General features: G+C 39.7%; 1 protein-coding gene across 25 annotated transcripts in view; it reads left to right on the top strand.

Moving 5' to 3' along the window:
* mical3a (microtubule associated monooxygenase, calponin and LIM domain containing 3a) overlaps positions 1-20,569 on the top strand; it is a 60,227-nt gene that overhangs the window by 30,385 nt on the left and 9,273 nt on the right. For 14 of the 25 annotated variants that reach the window (XM_061284060.1, XM_061284062.1, XM_061284066.1 and 11 more), the window contains 18 exons: positions 294-480; positions 886-986; positions 1,113-1,206; positions 3,212-3,407; positions 4,069-4,295; positions 4,524-4,613; positions 5,158-5,310; positions 5,742-5,804; positions 7,532-7,606; positions 7,699-7,812; positions 7,905-7,987; positions 8,081-10,085; positions 10,174-10,268; positions 12,463-12,513; positions 13,311-13,418; positions 14,455-14,548; positions 15,711-15,761; positions 16,808-16,858. In XM_061284060.1, the coding sequence (XP_061140044.1) occupies positions 294-480; positions 886-986; positions 1,113-1,206; positions 3,212-3,407; positions 4,069-4,295; positions 4,524-4,613; positions 5,158-5,310; positions 5,742-5,804; positions 7,532-7,606; positions 7,699-7,812; positions 7,905-7,987; positions 8,081-10,085; positions 10,174-10,268; positions 12,463-12,513; positions 13,311-13,418; positions 14,455-14,548; positions 15,711-15,761; positions 16,808-16,858 (3,838 nt within the window). Of the gene's footprint in view, positions 1-293; positions 481-885; positions 987-1,112; positions 1,207-3,211; positions 3,408-4,068; positions 4,296-4,523; positions 4,614-5,157; positions 5,311-5,741; positions 5,805-7,531; positions 7,607-7,698; positions 7,813-7,904; positions 7,988-8,080; positions 10,086-10,173; positions 10,269-10,518; positions 10,693-12,462; positions 12,514-13,310; positions 13,419-14,454; positions 14,549-15,710; positions 15,762-16,807; positions 16,859-20,569 lie in introns of all 25 variants that reach the window. The other 11 variants (XM_061284071.1, XM_061284063.1, XM_061284070.1 and 8 more) reach the window with 9 other exon arrangements.

Here is a 20,569-nt window from a genome sequence, read left to right as displayed (position 1 = left end):
GATCTGTCTAATGTGTAGTCGTGCTCAGTGGATTGATCTGTCTAATGTGTAGTCATGCTCAGGGGTTGCTGTGATAATAGGAGCGCATATTCAACAAGTATCAGCAGTTTGTGATAGTGCTGTGTTTGTAGCTCCTCTGGATAGTAATGCATAATGAGATTTCACTTTACACTTTGTATCAGCACGTTTCTGAAGCTGCTGCGTGTGTGAGTTTGGGCCTTGATGTTACATATGACCACCCGCTAGTGCTTTTACTTTGCCGGTTGCTGACGTGTTCAAATATCTTTCCACAGGGCTCCCTCAGAAAAGAATTCCCCGTCAATATCGGAGGCAGCGACGTTTGCTTTTTCTGCCGGAAACGAGTGTACGTGATGGAAAGGCTGAGCGCAGAAGGGAAATTCTTTCATCGCAGCTGCTTCAAGTGCGACTACTGTGGGACCACACTCCGACTGTCTTCCTATGCCTTCGATGTGGAGGACGGTAAGGCTAAAGCTATTCTCAATATGTTATTGAGCCCACCTGTATGTGAAAGATCTTAGCCATGACCACTTGATCATATTATTAAAAAATGAAACATCAAGAGATAATTGCTTTCCACCCAAAATACAATGCTTAAAGCAATCGGAGGAATACTTCCACTTGCCCTTCGCCATTTGCTCAAATTGTCTCACTCATGCCCATTTTGATAGACACGCTGATGGCTACAATCCTTAGAGTGTAAATGAGGCGTTTTCAACGGCCTAGGTGCAGAAATATAAGCACCTTTTTGTATCTGTCTTTTGTAAATATTAGCTCCTGAAGAAATGCAAAAAGTCTATCGGTTATGCTGTAGTATGCTGAATCGTATATTTTTTCATTTTTTTTAAATAATATTTCTGTCTACAGGTAAATTTTACTGCAAGCCACACTACTGTTATCGTCTGTCTGGCTCTGCTCAAAGAAAGAGACCCGCACCTTCTCCCACCCCAGCTCCAAGCACATCTAAGGTATATGATTGATGGGAATTGTTAATAAAAAGTGAAGAAAAGTATAAATAGTCTCTTAAATAGTTGAATGGAAAGGTAAGGTCCATCAGCTTGGGGCTGCTACCAACCATCTTTCAACCTTTGCAGGAGAACCAGGAGCCCACAACTCCTGCGACAATGGTAGATACCCCCGGAAGGGCGACGGCAGTGGCAGGACCCTCAGCCGATATCCGGCCCTCAGGTACCCGACTTTCCTGTATTGCTATGGCTGCTGTGCCGTGCCAAAAGGGCACGGCTGTGGGTTGCGGAGTCTCTCTGCGTTCCTTCTGCCGCGCGCTGTCTTCGACGTGCCACCAGGTGGCACACAACCCCCTTGACTCTCCCTTCCTGTGTAGCTACTGCATCTATCTCTTCTGCTGTTTCACCATCAATGCCCTGCTCAACATCCTTTAGCATGGCCCTCCCGCCCCTCTTTGATTTTTCTTCTCTCCTTGTTTATCTTCTCCTCCTCACTGACTTCTGTTGGACAATATAGTTTTACCTCTCGCACTTTCTCCTGTGATTGATTGTATTGACTCCCTATGCTTGCAGAGTGTTTGTGTAAATAGTGTAATTCATTGTCTCAGTGAATGATTTATTCCTTTAAGATGCATCATTTGTTATGTTAAAGCCTGTAGTCCTCTTTTAAATTTGCACTGGCAGCTGAAGCATCGCTCGCAGTCTTCTTTAAAAAGTGAATGATGCATCTTAAACTATGTTATTTCCCCCCCCTGTCTTGGAAATTAAAGAGTTGAATAGATTTTTTTTTTTAAGTCAGCTTTTGTGGTAGAAATGTTAAATATATGTAAAAAATAAATGAATTCCCCTGCACCTTGGCAGTAAAGCTAACGCTTTCGCCATGCATGTTTCAGTGAAGAACCTCTTTCCAAATTTTGTTTTTGTGAATGTAACCACTAGTGGCCCGTGTCTGCTCACTTTGCCTCCTCCCCGTGTGCCGTGTTTCTTATAAAGCCTGCTTGTTGATGTTTCTCTGTGAAACAGTAACTCACTTTTGCTACAACCTACTAGACTAGTCGACTTACCACTCTGTGACCAAGTGTCTGCCTCTATCAGTGCTTTTGTGAGCTTTACCTTTACCCTTCCTTTCAGAGCATCTTAAAACTGCCAGCTGAGATTTACTTTATTTAGTGCCTGTGATTGAACCTTCTCTGCTGCGCACTTCTACTGTATCTTCAAGCTCTCTTTTTAAATATTGCAGCACTATTAGCATTGCAATAACAAACGTAGTTGTTTGATGTTCAATGCAGAATGGAGGCTTTAGACTCATCACAGGGACTTAAGTCGGGCCTGTAACAGTGTATGTAGAGTTCAATTTGACTGTAGGTTTAAATATGGTAAATAAAATCAATATGCGTGGTATCCCACTAACCAGGTAATATCTCATTCATGGTCACACAACAAACTTTCCACGGGTAGGGATATCCCTGACAACTTGGCTTTAGCGGTTTCACTTTCAGCAGACAAATGTAAATAGTTCTGGGAAAATTTCTCGTGGTCTGTCAGGGATGAAGTTAGAAAGCAGTTTTAGGGTCTGGATTTGTTGCGGTGAAAAGATAAACTCAATTGAAGTTCACTAGGAAAATAAGAATGATGAACTACTTCCTTAACACAATCAGTATGACTCCCAAGTAAGAATAATAAAGTTTTAGTATTTGCTTCTCAGGTTGGGAAAAAGGCAAAGCACCTACCATGCACCATGATGTGCTATGCTGTATATGTTTGTTGATATTTGTTTTAAAAGTAAGAGCGAACTCAATAAATTCAGTGATAGATTTAAATATCGCTGTCTTCTTGTCACTTTGTCCTGTATGCATATATATAAGTTTGTGGAGCCATGGTCGCAATGAATGTTAATAACTTTTCAGACAAACACGCACGCATGCTCACGCACACATGAGCACACACGCACTAAATTATTGAATTGTTCGGGTTAAAAAATATATAAACACAAATTTCTGTTCTGTAAACCCCTTTGTTATGGTGACAGCTGTTGTGAAACACAATATATATATTTCTTCCCCCCCCCCACTTTTAATAAGATGCAAATTTTCGCTTTTCGCAAGCCGATATGAGGGCTATTCTCTGCGTATAGGTGTGGTCAACTGTACTTAGTTATCAGGCGTGCCCTTCTGAAAGACTTATGTTTCACATGGGGTCTCTCTCCGCATTCTTCTTCTCAAACTCAGTACCGGAAGCCAATGGCCTGCAGGAGCCAAGCCTCGCAAAGCGGCTTCGTGGAACACCCGAGCGAATTGAGCTGGAGAACTACCGACTGTCCTTGCAAAGGGAGGATGAGTTGGAGGAGGTGCCAGAGGAGACACTGGCAGAGCATAATCTCAGCAGTGTGCTGGATAAACCCACGGACATTGACCTGGGCTCCAGGTAACAGCTGGAATACAAATGTTCTTTTTTCTTTCTTTTTTTTTTAAAGAAACATTCTGATATATGATGATGATAGCAATTATTTATTTATAGCATCTTTAAAAATACATGTGTACAAAGTTGCATAAAACAAAATGAGATTAAATTCCAAGTATATAAATATACAAACACACACTCGCTGCCATGAGATCTATCACAAACAAATGATTGAAGATCCTAGGTATGCAAAAAACAACAATTGGAAATCAGGCCAAAAGGGTTGATGGAGGATGAAAAAAAAACTAACAACAATAATAATTCAAATATTAAATGGATAGTTAATAGTTTTTACTTTTAGCACCACATATCTGAGATTTGCGCGATGCAGATGGGAGTTCTTGATTTGGCAAGAAAACTCATTAGATGTAATATAGACCTTCAAGACAAGTTCCAAGCGAATGGTGATGAGGTTTACACTAATTTGATGAATTTGATCTCAGTTACTTCAGCAAAATTGGATAGGCTATTGTTAAAAATGAATTGTGCCTTGATTAAGAGCATCCTTTCCCAAATGTCTTTACTACTGCTGGATTGAAGGAAAGTGCTAACATAGACACATTTTCTTCATTAATCTGTGTTTGCAAGGAAACAACACTTGCCTGATTTTTTTTCTTTTTTGCAGTAGCTCAGATTCAGACATGGATGATGATGATGAACAAGATGACCAGGAGGAGGAAGAGGTGGAAGTCGAGTTGGAGGAGGAGCAGCAACTTCACAGCCCCTCAGACCTTGGAGGCGTCCCTTGGAAGGAGGCAGTACTGCTCCACACCCAACTTAGAGGTGGTGATGTAGAGGATGAGGCTCTCGCTGAACAAGATGAGGAAGATGACGATGAAGAGTCAAGCGAAGGTAGAGTTGTGACTGTGATTGTAATTTATTTTTCCCCATTGGTCTTTTAACATTTGTTTTGTCAAGTCCGGATCATGCTGAGCTGTACTTTTGTTTGAAGTCAGTTTCATGTGTAATGTCTCAACACCTCTTTTTTCTGTCCTACTTTTTCCACCTTTTCCCTTCTGTTAAATTTTGTGTGAATTTATTTTGGGGTGGGCCTTTCCCATTGCCTCCGCCTGCTGGCAGAGGGGGATTACTGCCCCTGGGACAGGGAGCTCCAGTCAGGCCTTTGGCTGGAGTGCCTCACAGATGAAGATGATGTTTGTACTTTTAAAGGTAGCAGCAAAACTGCTTGTGGATTAATTTGCCGACTGCTTGTGGATTAATTTGCCGTTTCATATGAGTGTGCGAATGCCGGCTGGTTTGGTCTGCTTATTCAAGAATTGTGCCTCTTTGGGGTTTTTTTTGGTTGCAATTTCACACATACACTGTAACTGTACAATTGCTATCTAATAAGTCATTCTCATTTGTGTGGCTTTTAATACTAATCAAATAATGCCAGCCCCCTCCCCCCTTAATCTGCGCTGAAATTATAGGTTAACATTTTAACAGTTACAATTTCTTTTTGACCTTAATTTTGACAGTTTTGGCATTTTTTGCAGTCTATTCTAGTGCATGCAGCTGTGCCTCCATTATTCTAGTTGTATCTTTCTTCTAACTTCCTCTGTGCCTCTCTCTCTTCCTTGTCATTTTGTCCTGTCTTTTCCCATCCTCCCGTTCTCCTTTTTCTCTACCTTCCCCAACTCTATTGTTGTACTTGTTCTTCATTTGTCCGCCCCAAATTACATCCGTAAAACATACGCATGACACCCTCATTCAGCCAAGAACCTACAAATTCAACAAATCCTGCAGCCTTTGGATCCTCTTGCAATTCTGGATGTGGGAGGAACACACAAAGACTCTGAAACAGATGGAGACGGCCAACTGGCCTCAGCCTCCCGGCCCGTTGAGCTCAGACAGCGTTCCTTTCCAGGTAAAGCACCCAGAGGAGCCAAGTTTGGGGAAAGTTTTGCTGGGCCCACCCTAGACAAGTTGACCACACTGGAATAAGGATTTAAGTATGTCTAATTATATCAGAGGAGGAGCCACCTTCCCCTGACTAACCTGATGCCATTTTTTCTTATATTTGTGTTACATTGCTTACATTGCTCCCGGAATGTCTAATCATGTGCTTTCTTTTAATTTTCCTTTTACAGTCATTGTTGTTCGTCTGGGGTTAAAAAGTTCTTCAACCCCCATTCCAGTAGACCACGTAACCCTCTTGTCAATGCTTTTGAATTTTTATTTTTGTAGTTCCACTTTGTCGTTTTATGTTCTGTTTTTTGTCCCATGTCTCCTGTTTCGTTACTGTTACTCCTTTGACACCCATCCCCTATTGAGCTGTATCTTCTGGTTTGAATGTAGCCCCTGCCCACACGTCTGCCCGGCACGAAGCAGTGCGAGTCTGGTTGGATTCAATGTCTGGAGGTAGCACAGAATCTCAAAGGATCATGACATCCTGTCTAAGACGCTGTCTATCTCTCGCTGTCTTTTGGCTGGCCTGTTGCAGCATGGACAAACGACACACTCACAAGCATGCTGGAAGGCTGCCATTCTAAAGAGTTAATTTCCCTGTAGTCTATTCATGACTTGTGTTTTTGTCTTGTCTTCTCACCCTTTCAAACTCCTGAAATGTCTTTCTTCTACACTTTTGTTGTCCTTTTAATTGAACACATTGCTGATACAGGTAGCTGTCGATTCCTGCAAACTCTATTTCCTGCCCTAATGGGTGAATTATTTGGGTTTTCTTTGAGCTGTTCTGAACGCTGCTTTAATTGGTCTATTTGCAAAGTAGGCAGTGGTGTTAAACTAAGTGTAAGTTGCATACAGTGATGGATATTTTTGGGTTCCAGTGTCTTTTATATGAAGATGCCATATAATACACCGCTGCTTATACTCTAACACAGGGATGGGCAACCTAAAAGATGGGGAGGGTTATTATTTTCCATCAGTACTCCTGAAGGTTCACACAGGGCCATGTGCTTCCTAGCTAGATATGACACAATTGCCATTTTCAATAAGGACAAAATGTGTGCGTATATACCATTTTTGATGTACATAAGAGTCATTAAATAAATGCATTCATATAAAAGAGCCGCTTCCCAACTACAAAGATAAGCAAATGTTATTGGATTGGAAAAAAAAATCCCTGCGCAACGGGCTCTCTTGCATTACAAATTCCCTTCAAAGATGGTACAAAACTGCTGAACAACAAACAAAGTGCACGAACTTATTCCGCACATTATACGACCATATGTTTTGCTTTCCTAAATTAATAGGCTGACTCACTCATCTGTCTAAAAACAGTACAGTAAGGGGGCAGTAAAGTTCATCCCCTTTGCATTGCAAGTGTACTAACCATCCATCACAGCCTCTTGTCCAATTAAGCCGCCATACATGTACCTAAGTTTTGAAAAAGTGTTGCGTGTAGCCATGCTTTTGGAAGTCACAAATTTAGTACTTCATTGTGCTCTTCGAACAAACCATTATTGTGAGGAAAAGAACATTTGGAGTGGAAATCTTTCATGACTGATAGAGGCTCTAAGCAAACTAGGCAGATAGAGTTGCCTTTAATTTTGGTGACCATGTAAGCTATTTAACCTGAAAGGCAGCATTTTCTTCTCTGATGCACAACAGTTTTTATGTTGGGGGCACTGGCGAGCAATGTCCGTTATCACTAATAGCTCTATAGTAAAGGCTAGCACCTTTTTTTATTTTCAAAAATTAATCAAGTGCGGTCCATGGGTCGCCAGTTGCTCATCCTTGCTCTAACTCATGCTATATTTTGGTTGCTTCTGTTTTATTATATATGGAAGATGCATGACTCTTTTAAGCTATGCTGTAACCCTGCTTTTTACTTTTTACTATCATTTACTTTTATTTATTTTATATTGTATAATATAATTTCTTTTGAAACAAGTATTTCTTCTGGGCCATTTTATTATTACTTATTTTCAACAATAATCTTCATCTTGATTAAAGTTTTATCTTTTTTTATCCCCCTGGCTGGATCTTTTTCCAGTCAGCTGTGGTGTCTGACAAATTAAACAGCTATAAAGATAGCAGATAGATAAAAGCAATGTTTAATTTGTGTTGTCAAATATTCATGACCAAAACGTTTACGGCCTTATTCTGTATTATTTCTGTCACACCAGAACCTTGTGAGGATGACGATCTGGAAGCAGAAGCACATAGCCCAGATATGGAACCTGGTACTGAAATAGACCAAGGTGAGTAGATGAACTCATCACCAAATTTCTATCAAAAGTTCTAAACCAGAAATAATTGAAGAACTACTTTATTAATGACATTTTAATTCTAGATGACATCCCCTCCGATGCTGAAGCTGAGGCACGTTTGCACCCGCCATTGCACAGGGAAACTATTCCAGAGGAAGACAAAACATATGAAACTGTGGGATTGGCAGCAAATATTGGTACATGCCGTTAGTCATTCAATTAAGCTTATTACTTGGATGTATTTCTCATATGACAAACATACCAACATCTTTCCTATTAATATATTCAGGACAATCAAGCACTGAACCCATATTAAAGGGAGATGATGCCGTTCTATCACCAGTCTTACCTGCAATAGAGCCTGAAAGACAGGTCAGACAATCTCAATCCACTTTTTTCAAAAGTGTGTAATATTTCTTGAACTATCTTTATTTATAGTTAATAGAAATATATTTTGACTCTCAGGTGCAGTCTCCAGACACCTGCTTTTTCCCAGAACTGCTACTTTTTGAGGAACCGAAAGTTGAAAAGATAACACCATCACCATCTTCCAACGGCCCGTCGCCTGTCTTTAACCCTTCCCCCGTTGCCTCTCCAGCTGCTGCTTCCGTGAAATCTCCCATCTCGCCTCTCACCAAGTTACCATCCAACTCCGGTGCCAGCTCTCCGGTTAATCCATCTGTCGAGCCTCTTGTCCAATCCCCCGTAAAGTCACAGGAAGCCTCTCCAATCCGTTCCCAGCCTGCTTCACTACCAGAAACATGCCCACCTAAGTCTCCGGTGTACCCTCACAGATCAATTTGCCCTCTCACCGGCAACCCACTCTCCCCAATATGTGCACAACCTTTGCCCTGCCATGAACCTTCATCACCTGTGGCCTCTAAATCTCCAGTCAGAACACAGCCAATTTCAAACGTCACTTCAACACCATTGGCCAGAAGTGACAGAGCCACACCAGATTCTGACAATTCCTCAGCAGATGAATCTTTGTCTAAAAAGACTGATATTATTGAGGAATTTTGGTTAAAGAGTGCTGAGATCCGAAAGAGTCTTGGTCTTATTCCTTTAGACCGCAGTAGTAAAGTCATGGAGAAGAGCGTTGTTTCGAGTCCAACACAAGACTCCACTCCTGCGAAGAAACAGGCTCTGGATGTGTTTGAGGACCAAAAGCCTGCGTTGCCTGGACGCACTGTAATTCGCAGACTCAACATCACTCTTGAAGGTCAAGTCATTACACCCATTGCCCCTGTGGAGGGTAAAAGTAATGTTACTGACACAAAAGAATTTAGCAGCAGCTCAGGTCTGGGCCTCAACAGTAGTTTGGCAACAAGCCAAACGGCAAACAGCGACAGCTACATTACCTCCGACTCCATCATGCTCACCCCGCCCTCCAGTCCACCCCCACCTGTGCCTATTAATCAATCCCCTGCGGTACTCAGGCAACAAAAACACCAAGTCCCTTGGAGAAACGGGACAGTAAAACCTCCATGCGAGCTTGCCAAAGAACCGCCAGCCATAAAGACTCCTGTTCCTGCACAGAGGACCCAACCGAGTCCTATATCTGCACCCAAACCTGCACCCAGGAAATTGGCATCGCCATCAGTAGATCTTGCAGAAACATCCGCAGTTATCATGAGGGAGAAGAAGAAACCTCGGTCAGAGGAGCTGAGAAAGTCCTTTGTGGAGACGGTGGCAGAAATTCCGTTTGCTGACGATGTGGAGGAACATTTTGATGAGCGAACGCCCGAGACGAGAATGAATAAGTTTTATACTCCACCTACCAGCAAGGTCAAAGTAGACAGGCCTCCATTTCACCTGGCTCTTGCAATGGAAAATGGCAAACCCATTATTCCTGTCAGCCCAGTCTCTAAAACGCAGCGGTCCACTCAGTTCTCTCCAGAGGCCAAAGAAATAGCTGAGGAGAGGATAAGGGCAAGAGAAAAGTCCATTAAAAGTCAGGCTCTTAAAGAAGCAATGGCCAAGCAACTAAATAAAATGAAAGAGTCCAACATAGAAGAGGGGGCCTCCCCTAAAGTGGCCTGGAGTGTCACCCCGGAGCTGTCAGGGAAAAGTAACAAGTCTTCAGTATCTCCCACGACGTCCGCCGTCAAAGCTCTGGAATCAAAGAAAGTAGAGACTCTACCCGAGCGTCTCTTCAGCAGCAACAGGAGTTTGGACAGCTCCGTGGCGTCCTCCGACAGCTCATCCACGAGTAAGAGCAAGAAACGAAGTTCTCTCTTCTCACCCCGCAAAAACAAAAAAGAGAAAAAGGCAAAGAATGACGCAAGCCGGGTTTCGGGCGCAGAAGAAACACCACCCAAACACAAGTCTTTGTGGAAGACTGTCTTCTCAGGGTACAAAAAGGACAAAAAAAAGAAAGATGACAAGTCGTGTCCCAGTACACCGTCGTCCGGCTCTACCAATCAGGATTCTGGGAAGAAGAGAGCATCCCCCGTTGGAAAGTCGGCAGGTAAAGATGAATGCGTTGAAGTTAAAAAAAGATTTGGGTGCCACTTGGTGCACCGAGTTAACTCGGATCTGCTTATTGTGCATGACAGATGGAAAGTCACGTAGAAACTTGAGCTTTTCTGAGGATTCAGACCTGTCATGTGACGACGTTCTGGAGAGATCGTCCCAGAAGTCAAAGGCAGATGTGAGTCATTATGAATGTTGCATCTTTCACACCACTGTTCTGTAGTGGCAGAAATCAAATATTTACTGAAGTGATTTTTTTTTTCATCAACACCTAAAATATTGAGATTGTGTGAAAGCATCTGAGTTTCACCTCATGAGAGTACTGAAGTACACAAAATATGCTTTCCAAGTGAATTTACATCAGTGATACAGTGAGGGCAATTTTTTTCTTTTTAAAAACATTCTTTGTGAATAATTTCCATTTCTAGCGACACACGGACATCTTTGACCTAGTATCAGGCATGCACAAGGAGGCATTGAAGGAGGAGAGAATGGACAAGGAGATAAGGAAGGAATTAAAAGAAAGAAAAAAGGGGAAAGAGAGGCTCAAAGAAAGAGACCGAGGAAAAGCGGTTGTTGGCAAAAAGGAGAAAGACGATGAGGTATTTTGCAGGAGGAGGTTCAGAAATGAATTTCAGGCAACTAACAGGTTTAAAAATACTGTGTATTTACATTATTTTGTGACCACAGTTTCTATTTCAAATCCTATTTTAATAAAAATAAAACATTAAGTGTATTTAGTACCACTCATTCATTTATGATCATAATTAGATGTGTATTAGATAAATTATTACATTTGACCAATAAATAATCATTTAAATCCTCTTTTGAAACAGTATGGTTAAAAAACATTGTTAAATCTACAGATTGGGCTAATAAAACAGTTGACAACAATAGAGCTTTGTGGTTTCAATACATGTTAATGCCTGAAATTCCACTATATTGTCTCCCCTGCATAGTGTGTGCTTCTGGTCGTCTAGATAGACCTGTATGGTTTTAGGGCTAGAGAGACACACATAGTAGGGCTGGGCAATGAATTGAAATTTAACTCTGATTTTGGCGTCTCATGATCATCAAGCATGCTTTAAAATGTTTTGTGACACCGCACTTGGGAGTTTGTTGTAAAATTAAACACACAACCAAATGCATTACACATATTGTATATTTAAATGCTGCTAATAAAACTGAGGCTAGCAGTCGGGTAAAATCCTATCGACAGATTTAAAAAAAAAAAAAAATGTTCTGGTAAAGATGTTTAGTTATAGTAATAATTTACAAAAACACTGTTGGAAGACATAACAATAGTCAAAGACATGTATTCTTCCCAATTCGTAAAAATGAGTTGTAATTCTGAAATCATAATGCACAATTTTGTTTTACTCTTATTATATTTATTGAAGCGTGTGCTGCTCTCATGCAGGGCACAGCATGAACAGATGTTAATTCAGTTTTATTTATTGATATTATTTTAATGATTTATTATTTTACTATTACGTTACTCATTTATTTTCTGTTTGTTTGTTGATCTTTCAATTTATATTTAAAGTTGAATTTTCAAAGTTGAACAAATATTATGTTTTGAAATCACTCAATAATCATGTTTCATAGTTGGGACTTCGATATCAAGTATTCCGTAATTGCCCAGCCCTAAGGCATACTGGGAAAAAAAAACACTTTTGCTTATGTTGAACATCAGTCAGACTTAGATATTGAGCTGCAAAACATGTCATACCTGGCCACTTGCGATCAAATCCCTAGTAGCTGTTTACTAGCTTGTGTTTCTGTTTTTGTGTTGTAGTGTTTTAGATGAGCCTGTTCTCACAAGAATTCAATACGAGTTTGTGTGAACCAAAATCCCTGACTATTTTCCAACTAATTGTGACTCATTTTTGGGTAGTTAAAAGAGGCTTGATTAAAATTATGAGCTGCATAATGTTATATATATATGTATGTATGTATTTATATATACATATATACATATATACATATATACATATACAGACATACACACACACACTCACAAACACACACTTACACAAACACACACACACACACATACATCTCTACTATATATATATATATGAATTCATGTATTATTAATTTGTGTTTTTTCAGCATTGCATCTTAAAATATTAAATCATAAGTGTTTTGAACTAATTTAATTTTTTAACTTATTGACATTTGTCACTGCACTCTTGTTTGTTTTTGTTTGTTGGGAAATAGTAATATTGTCTGTGATTTGACCATTCCATTTAGTTTGAATATGACTATTTTTTTCCCCTATTTTTGAACCAGTTTAACATAACCATTAACCCATTTATTTAATCATGACATGATTGATTACTCATATTTTTTGTTTTGTCCTCCCCAAGTCTGTTTATGTCCCTCATGCACTGGCGTTCAAGAGATCATATGCCTCAAAGGTAGTATCACATCCATTGCCATCAATAACTGTATACCTGATTGTGTGTGCATGTTCCAGATTACTCTGTAAATGCTTTTGAGCATCTGGCCTAGAACTAACAGTCCTCTCTGGATGCATGTCAAGTGGGATCACAGCATCCACCCACCCACCCACTCACTCACGCACACTTAGACACCGCTGTCCAAACATGACTTCTCAGCAGCACTTTCAGGCCATAAAGACATCCACTGATGTCAAAGGCTTCCCCTTTCTGACATTAACCTGCCTATCTGTCACTGCAACCTGGTGTTTACTCCAGTGTGGATGCTGGACAAACATTTTCTGTCAACACTGTTCGCTCCCTCCTGCCTCATTCAAGCTTTAACAACCTTCAAAGTCCGTTTGTTTCGGGGTCAACATCCCTATATTGTCTTCAAAATGTATTGCCTATTGTGAAGAGAATTTCCTGGCTCCAACAAGATGTATGATGTATGTAGAGCAATGATTTTTTTATTTATATATTTTTTAAACGTAATACTTGTCCTGTGTACTTGTTCCATGTGCCCTGTGCGTATTAACTTCAAAAGGCACCTTAGTGCATACCTTATATTACATAAGATCTAAAGAATATGAGAGATCATTCAATTTATTTTCCAAGCCAGCGCACACGAGTGCTAGTTTGCGATGTTCAACACCGTGTCGTGAATGGAATTAATTTTCCTGTTGTGAGTTCTTGAGAGCACTTTGCGGGATGCACATTTCTTTTGTTTTAACAAACGTCTAATGTAACGTCTAATGTTGTTGTGATTCCACTAGAAAACCTACACGGAAGAAGAGCTCAATGCCAAGTTGACACGTAGAGTCCAGAAAGCTGCTCGACGTCAAGCTAAGCAGGAAGAACTCAAGAGGTTACACCGGGCCCAGGTTAATAGCCTTATTAAGTTTTATTCATTCGTAAGAATGAAATATTTCCCACTCTTTGCGCCATTAAATCCATTTTTATGGCAGATGCATCTATATTAATATTCTTTTTATTGCTACACTATACTATATAGTAGATTCGCGTGGAACTGTGTATTTGCTGGTTTATATGTAACTGTTTTTCAGTAAAGGGTCAAACTGAATCCAAATTATTTATGGTGTGTATGTTAGTGAATTAAAAATGCCCTGTGTTATGCATAACATAAGTCTCTCTTGGTGAAGGAATTCACTTTGGTGGTTTGTGCAACCCATCTGCAGTGCTCTTCCTAGGTCGCCGAGTCAGCACTAAACTACACTGGCGAATTCTACTCTTGCAGCTCTTAGCAGTGTGCCAAAGGGCCCCTTGTTTTTCTCCAGCTACTACATGACACCGATTAAAGCTGCATCAATGCAAAAGCACGGGGGAAACTTCCAAAGTAAAGGCTCTCGGTTCTCAAATTGTTGCGTTATGCATTTTCAAACAAATTTATACACTTATTTTACATCTTTGACTATACACATTTAGCTAAACTAGATTCCATTCGTTATATGTATGACAGGTGCAGTGTTTAAGATAAACTTATTTCTCATGCTTGTTTGCGTCTTTCTAGTGAAGTTTCGACAGCAATAAATTGGTAAGAGACGGTGACGCCCTTTCCTGTATTTGCTAGTGGGTTTAACACAGTGACCAGTGTTAGCAGGTTCCCTTACATGCATCGCTATTTGAGAGAAAAGGTGGTGACTGCACAAGCTGGAATATAAACGTTGTATTTGACATTTCATTATGGTTTTAAACTTTCCAAAAATGGTCTGCACTTTAAATGCCTAATTGTAGCTCAATTGTTTACTATTTTTATTAATCAGATAGATTGTGGTAATCTGTAACTATGCTTGGTAAATTGCAAATGAAATGTTTGAACTTTTCAAGGTTTAATTAATTGAATGTTGGCACATTTTGTGGGCGTTTTATCAAAAAAATGTCTTTATTTTTAATAACTAGATTATCCAGAGGCAACTAGAGCAGGTGGAAGAGAAGCAGAGGCAGCTAGAGGAGAGAGGCGTGGCTGTGGAAAAGGCATTGCGAGGAGAAGCAGGTACATAGCCATTCCCCTGGCCTTTCTTTCCTTATCTTTTATTAAACTGCAGAAATCTTATTGCTTGAATACAAAATGTATGTTTATGGAATTGCTTGACATCCAAACACTGCAGTATTATAGCTTGTTTTTATTGCAACTGCTTAAAGGCTCCCCTTCACAAGCACGTCTTGTCATAATTTGATGCTTATTTGCATCAGACTATTTCTCAACCTATAAAGGCAATAATAAACACAATATTGATGAATGCTGTAATGTAAACTAGATTTAAAAAAACGAGAGCTGTCCCTGTGAGATAATTCATATCGTGTTCAAAGGCAACAAAGGCAATTAAATGTTCCTTCTCCTAAGTAATAAACATTCTTGAAGGGGCCATTACAGATAGCAAGAACAACATCTTATTTGTGAATCAACTATACTGTTGATTATGTAGTACAGTTTCATGAACATGAAAGGACCCCATATTTACAAGTTACAGGTTATGAGAGTATGTTACGAAGGTCCCCTATTATGGGATTGTCATGTACATTATATTCCAACCAAATTAAATGGGATGGCTAACCATTGCCGTAAAAGCTTATAAAAAATCTGATACATGAGTGTACAATACTGTGCAAAAGTCTTGGGCCATGACAAGCATTTTCTTTTTCCATCATTTTCAAGGCAGTCAATTTGAAATTATAAACTGCAAAAACAAAACTGCTCCTACAAAACCTGTACGTGGACGGTGCATGGGAGAAGGATGAAAAGAAATTGGCATCAATCTGATCATAGGTACACATACAGGAATATGTATACATGTTTACAAGTCCCCAGCATTGACGCAACTTGTCCACCTCCCAGAATCGTAATAGCTCCTTCCGTCTGTTCATAGTCCTCCGTGAATTAGTAATGAATAATAAAACGAGCAAACAAACGATACTCTGCTCAACATATTTTCAGCTTCACTAACAGTTGACAGCTGGTGGAGGTATGTGCATGACCTTCTTGACGTATATGGTAATTATGGGATTCCTAAAAATGCAATGTAACGGTGGACTAAAAGTTTTGCACAGAACAGAAGGTGTATTCATTTTTATCTTCAATTAACCAAGTGAATCTACATTCCGCCCAATCAATTATTTTCCTGTTGTAACATGTTTGCCACTCTACTTTCTTAAAGGAATGTACAAAGGTACTTATACATTACCCAAACAGCACAAAAGAAGATCAGGTATTAGATTCACCTCAGTTTCTCTTCATATGAATGACATGTGACACTGTTACTTAGGCTCCATCTGTGGTGACACACTGCCAGAATTCTCCATCTTTCAACATTGTTATTTGTCTCTAACGTCCGCCACCTTTAGAAGAGTTGCATGCACTCAGGAGACTGTGTCCCAACAAAGATATGTGTGCGTGCTTGTTTTTGGATGCATGTTGTCTCCACTGTCACCCAGTGAGAACCTTTTCCATTATTTTCATCTCTTCTGATTGTCAACGCTAGATGACAGATACTAAAGTCAGATTGGTTTACAGATCTATATTTCTACAAAGATCTGTTTAGTGTAGCTTAATGCTGCAACAAATATATCTGTTGCGTGACAATGTTTTATTGCTATGTCGGACAAGTGTAGTAAGTTAGGTTTTCTTTTAAATACAAAATATAAACGGGTGTTTTTGGCCATCTGTTTATGAACTACATCACAGTTAGGCTGGAAGAGAAAAGAGCCTTCCTGAAAGTATTCCCACTGAGTGAAATATCTCAAATGAATTTAAAGTCACAGGGAACAAAGGCGTTTTTTTTTTTTCTTTCTCAATTGGTCTGTCCCAATACTTCTGTACTGTATCCTGTTGTACTCAAAGATCCCATTTGAAACCTAGATGCTCTCTTGGTGAGAAATAATCATGTGTGCAATCATTACATCATAAAATGCATCTTTTATACTTGGCTGGGTAAAATAATCTAATTTGATTGGCTGACACAAAATAGTCCTAAAAGTCCAAATGAAGCCGACTGAGCAAGTTCTCAGCAGTATAGCAAATCCATAAAGCTTTTGGATTATGTTGAAAACTGCCATGTGCTCATGCTCACAAGCTGTTTGTGCTGGGCACTGTGATGAGTACAGAAGGATAAGTATTTGAGTGTCCCTGCAGGTTGAAGTGTACCTGTGTGTTTTTGTGTGTGCATGATCATTCTAGTAGGATTGGTCATGTGCCCAGTGTGGGGCAGTGTGAAATACAGTAACTCATATGTCTAATATATCCCTGTCATTGTAGACTATTGGGGAGATTCTAATTACAGTGAAATCCTGGACTTACATCTGGGCGGTATGTATTTACAATCTGTCGTTTACGGACTAACCTAATGACTGACTGAATCTCTCCCCACCCTACCTTTTGTTTTCCTGGGAGCTTTGTACCCATCTACCTCCATTGAATGGCTGGCTGGCTGATTGGTTTTAGCATCATTACAAAGCCTCCTTCATTCCACTTGTCCGTATCCCCCGGCCTTCTCCACGCCAACAGTAGATCAGACTAAAAAGATCGATTCTGATTTCCATAAACTCATGAAGGATGGATTTTTTTTTTTTTTGCATTCTGCAGTATATGCAAGTTACAATAATAGTAGTTTTTGTTGCAGTGGTGCACAGCATAAAGCGCAGAGCTTTTTCCTAATATTCTCCCCATGTCATGTGTCTAAATAAGATCCGGTGCAATTCTGCAACACAGTGAACTACAATAACAATAAAATACAGAAATTAACCGTATTTAACCCCCAAATTCTAAAACTACTGCTTGATTGTCAGTATCAAACAAACAAAACTCCACTTCTTTGCACATAAGGACCAGCACAATGACTGAGATGTGATACAATTTTTACAAATTTTAATCAAGGAAATGACCACTATAAGCAACGTAATGATACATCGACAAATTACCTGTATATATCTACTTTGGAACTAGTAGAACTGAAATGAAATAGTCTCAGATAATCCCAGGAGTTGTTATTGCTCATTATTTTCATGCTCATGAGTCTTATTCCCTCTTCATGCAAACAAGTCTCTTTGTCTGTGAAATTGTTCACAGCTAAACGTTAATACATACTTTAGTCTGACAAGTGTAAAGTAGAATATACAGTATGTAAAATAGACAGTAAATAGCACATGGTTGTGATGTAATTGTGTACAGGCTTGAGGAAAAATACAGAGCGTAGCTTGCGTCCATTATAATCAAATGTGTTCTTTGTACCATTAACTGTGCCCCCACTCCCACTGTAAATAATCCCTCAGCCATGTTAATAATATTAGCAATAATCCGATCTTGTCTAACCCGTCGTAGTTGTTGCTTCCCCAGTAGTCGTAATACATAGTATGTGCCTATGTGAAAGCAACCCCTCCACCTCTCAACTTTCCTTAAAGGGACACGAAAGTGAAGATGGTACTTTTTTCACTAACTAGCCCATTTTATGTATTTTTTATCAAGAAAATATAAAAAGTTGTCATTTTCTATTTTCATCCATTCATTTGGGAGAAGTTATGAAACGATTGCCTTTAAAAACGCCAACTTTTAAGTTAGGGCCACACACCCCTCCCCTTCATGTCTTGGTTGATGATGTCGGGAAGGAAGCTGGGCTCTTTGTTTCGTGACATAGTCAGGCTTGGATGTTGCGAAAAGTGGGTGTCAGTAAGTCCACCGCCACTCTGTTCCAAAATACCATTAAATCACTTCAGAAGTTTTCTTTCAAGGGGAATTATAGAATACACCTCTCACAAACATTATTTTTTTAATACAGTGCTATCAAATAAGTGCCAATGTTGGGTTCGCTTTACTGTCCCTTTAAGTGTGATTAGTTCGTAGTTGCCTGCTTTTTGCTTGAATATGAAGCGAGATTTTGGCCCTTGAATCCGCTGTAACATTTTCATTTGGAAAGCCTCTGTGTCTGCAGCACCGCAACTTTTAAGAGGCTCATGATTCCTTTTTGCTTGGCCTTATAGCTTGTTTCTACTCATTATGCCAGGAATTGCTTGGGGTTTGGACATACTGATAAACTCACTTAGCAGAATGACTATCTCCATAGTCGCACTTTCCACAAACACATGTACACTTTCACAATCCAGTACAAAAGCTGTACCAAAAAATGTTTTGCCTTTTACAAAGGTAGTAATGCTCAGTTTTGACTCTGCCTTTCAGATAGGCAGTCACAGAATGTTTGTTGCTGTGTTTGTGGTTTTGTAGTTGTACATCGTTGCCAATGTACCCGCAAGGTCAAATTATCAGACGATCCTCTTTGTATGATTTCTTAAATGTATTTTTAAAACCTCTTTGACAGTTGAGTAAGTTTGATGTGTAACTCTGTATACTGGATTTTATTACTGTGCAGGCGTGCCTATTGTTGTGGAGATGGTTGTGAGTGAATTTAATGACTGCTATAGTGTGAGTTACCAACTCATTAATTTTTACAAGTTCGAATGTGCAAGGGTGGTGGTTGTTCCATGTGTTTTGTCTGCCTTGTTATTTGGAGAATTCCAGCGCATGATTCTATTTATGAATGTGCTCTTGTATTTTCTTGTCTTGACTCTGGCCTGTACTCTTGTACTTTTCTGGCTAGATTTGAATTAATAATTCAGAACTGAGCCTCATGTCTGTCTTGGTGCAGTTAAGATTTTTTTTTTTTGTAGCCAACAGCCATAAAGTCTATGCTATTATGAACAAGATTAGTTCTGTTATGAAATGCAAATCATAGTGACATCAAATTGGCTTTATAAGGCAATGTATTGTTAATATTTACGGTTGAAATATGCTAATGACTAAATCCTGAGCTCAGATTTAGGCCCGATCCTATTCCTTCCTCTTAACCCTAAAATTTTGTCTCGCAATTCTTTGGCGAGGCCAAAACAAAAGATTAAAAAGAAAAGTGAAACGTAAATGGTTGTTATAGGGATTGTGCCTTCAAATAAGCTCAAAGAATCTCTTCTCCATATCTCTCTTATGTCAACCTGCTCCTCGGGAAAAGTAAAGCAAATGTATTTCAAGTAGTGTCGGAATATAATCTTAGACACTTCATTTGTATTTTATATTAATCTTTGCTTGGAAGGACCACTCCGACACCAACATTTAATTGGACTTCCCCAAGTCCCCAAGCAAGCATCAAATTAAGACCAGAGTACAAAATACATTCAATTAGTGGATCTTGCGGCATCCTTGGAGAAGAAGCAGTTGTAATCCACAATCAGTAAAAGCTTAAACAATACGGGTGGATCTGCATTATTGACTTTAAGGCTGGACGTATACCGCAGGTCCCAGTGCCCAACTCTGATTTGACGCCAATTTCTGTCCTTTGACATGTTCATTTAAAGTGATACTTATCCAATTTACACCTAAATCTCACTTTTACTCGCTTTGATCCGAATTGACTTTCTGGTTTGGTCATGGACCCTGATTTTTTGTCCGTCATAAATACATTTTCAAGTCATATTTTAAATTGATGATAGAAGGACCTTATGAAGCTAAATGACTTGCGCGTAAACATTTGCACTAGTAATTTGATAAAATTCTGTGACCTATTTATAGCCGTTTGATAAGAAGTCGGCTGTTTGATCTTTATGACTGCTTTTTTACAGTGTTACGGATAGCTAGGATTGTTTTTGATTCGGAAATGGGGAGGTCCGCGGAAGTACCTCATCCACACAAGTCAAAGAGTGTGCCCGGACACAGTAGTAGAATAAGTGGCTGCTTCTTTGTTCTCTCTTCCATCCAATTCACATAGCACTACCGGTGCATCGTCAGAAAAGCTTTTTCTTTGAGGTTATTTACCTATTTTTCCTCCTACTTAATTCATCCCTCATACCACAAAGGTGATCACTCCCACCTTCTCCTCCTAGGTGATTTGTCTTCTTACTATCTCATTGTTCCTGCCCTCCTTTGATTTTCTCTTCCGTGGTTTTCTCTTTCTCATCACACCGTATCGCCTCACCCTCCCACACCCCATGTCCTCGACTGCTTCTTGTTGTAACATCTCTGCTTTTCTTCTTCTCCTCC

The sequence above is a fragment of the Syngnathus typhle genome, linkage group LG7, assembly GCF_033458585.1.
Source record: "Syngnathus typhle isolate RoL2023-S1 ecotype Sweden linkage group LG7, RoL_Styp_1.0, whole genome shotgun sequence".
NCBI lineage: Eukaryota > Metazoa > Chordata > Actinopteri > Syngnathiformes > Syngnathidae > Syngnathus > Syngnathus typhle.
Note: the sequence above shows the minus strand (reverse complement) of the source record. Positions and strands in the feature narration are given on the sequence as shown.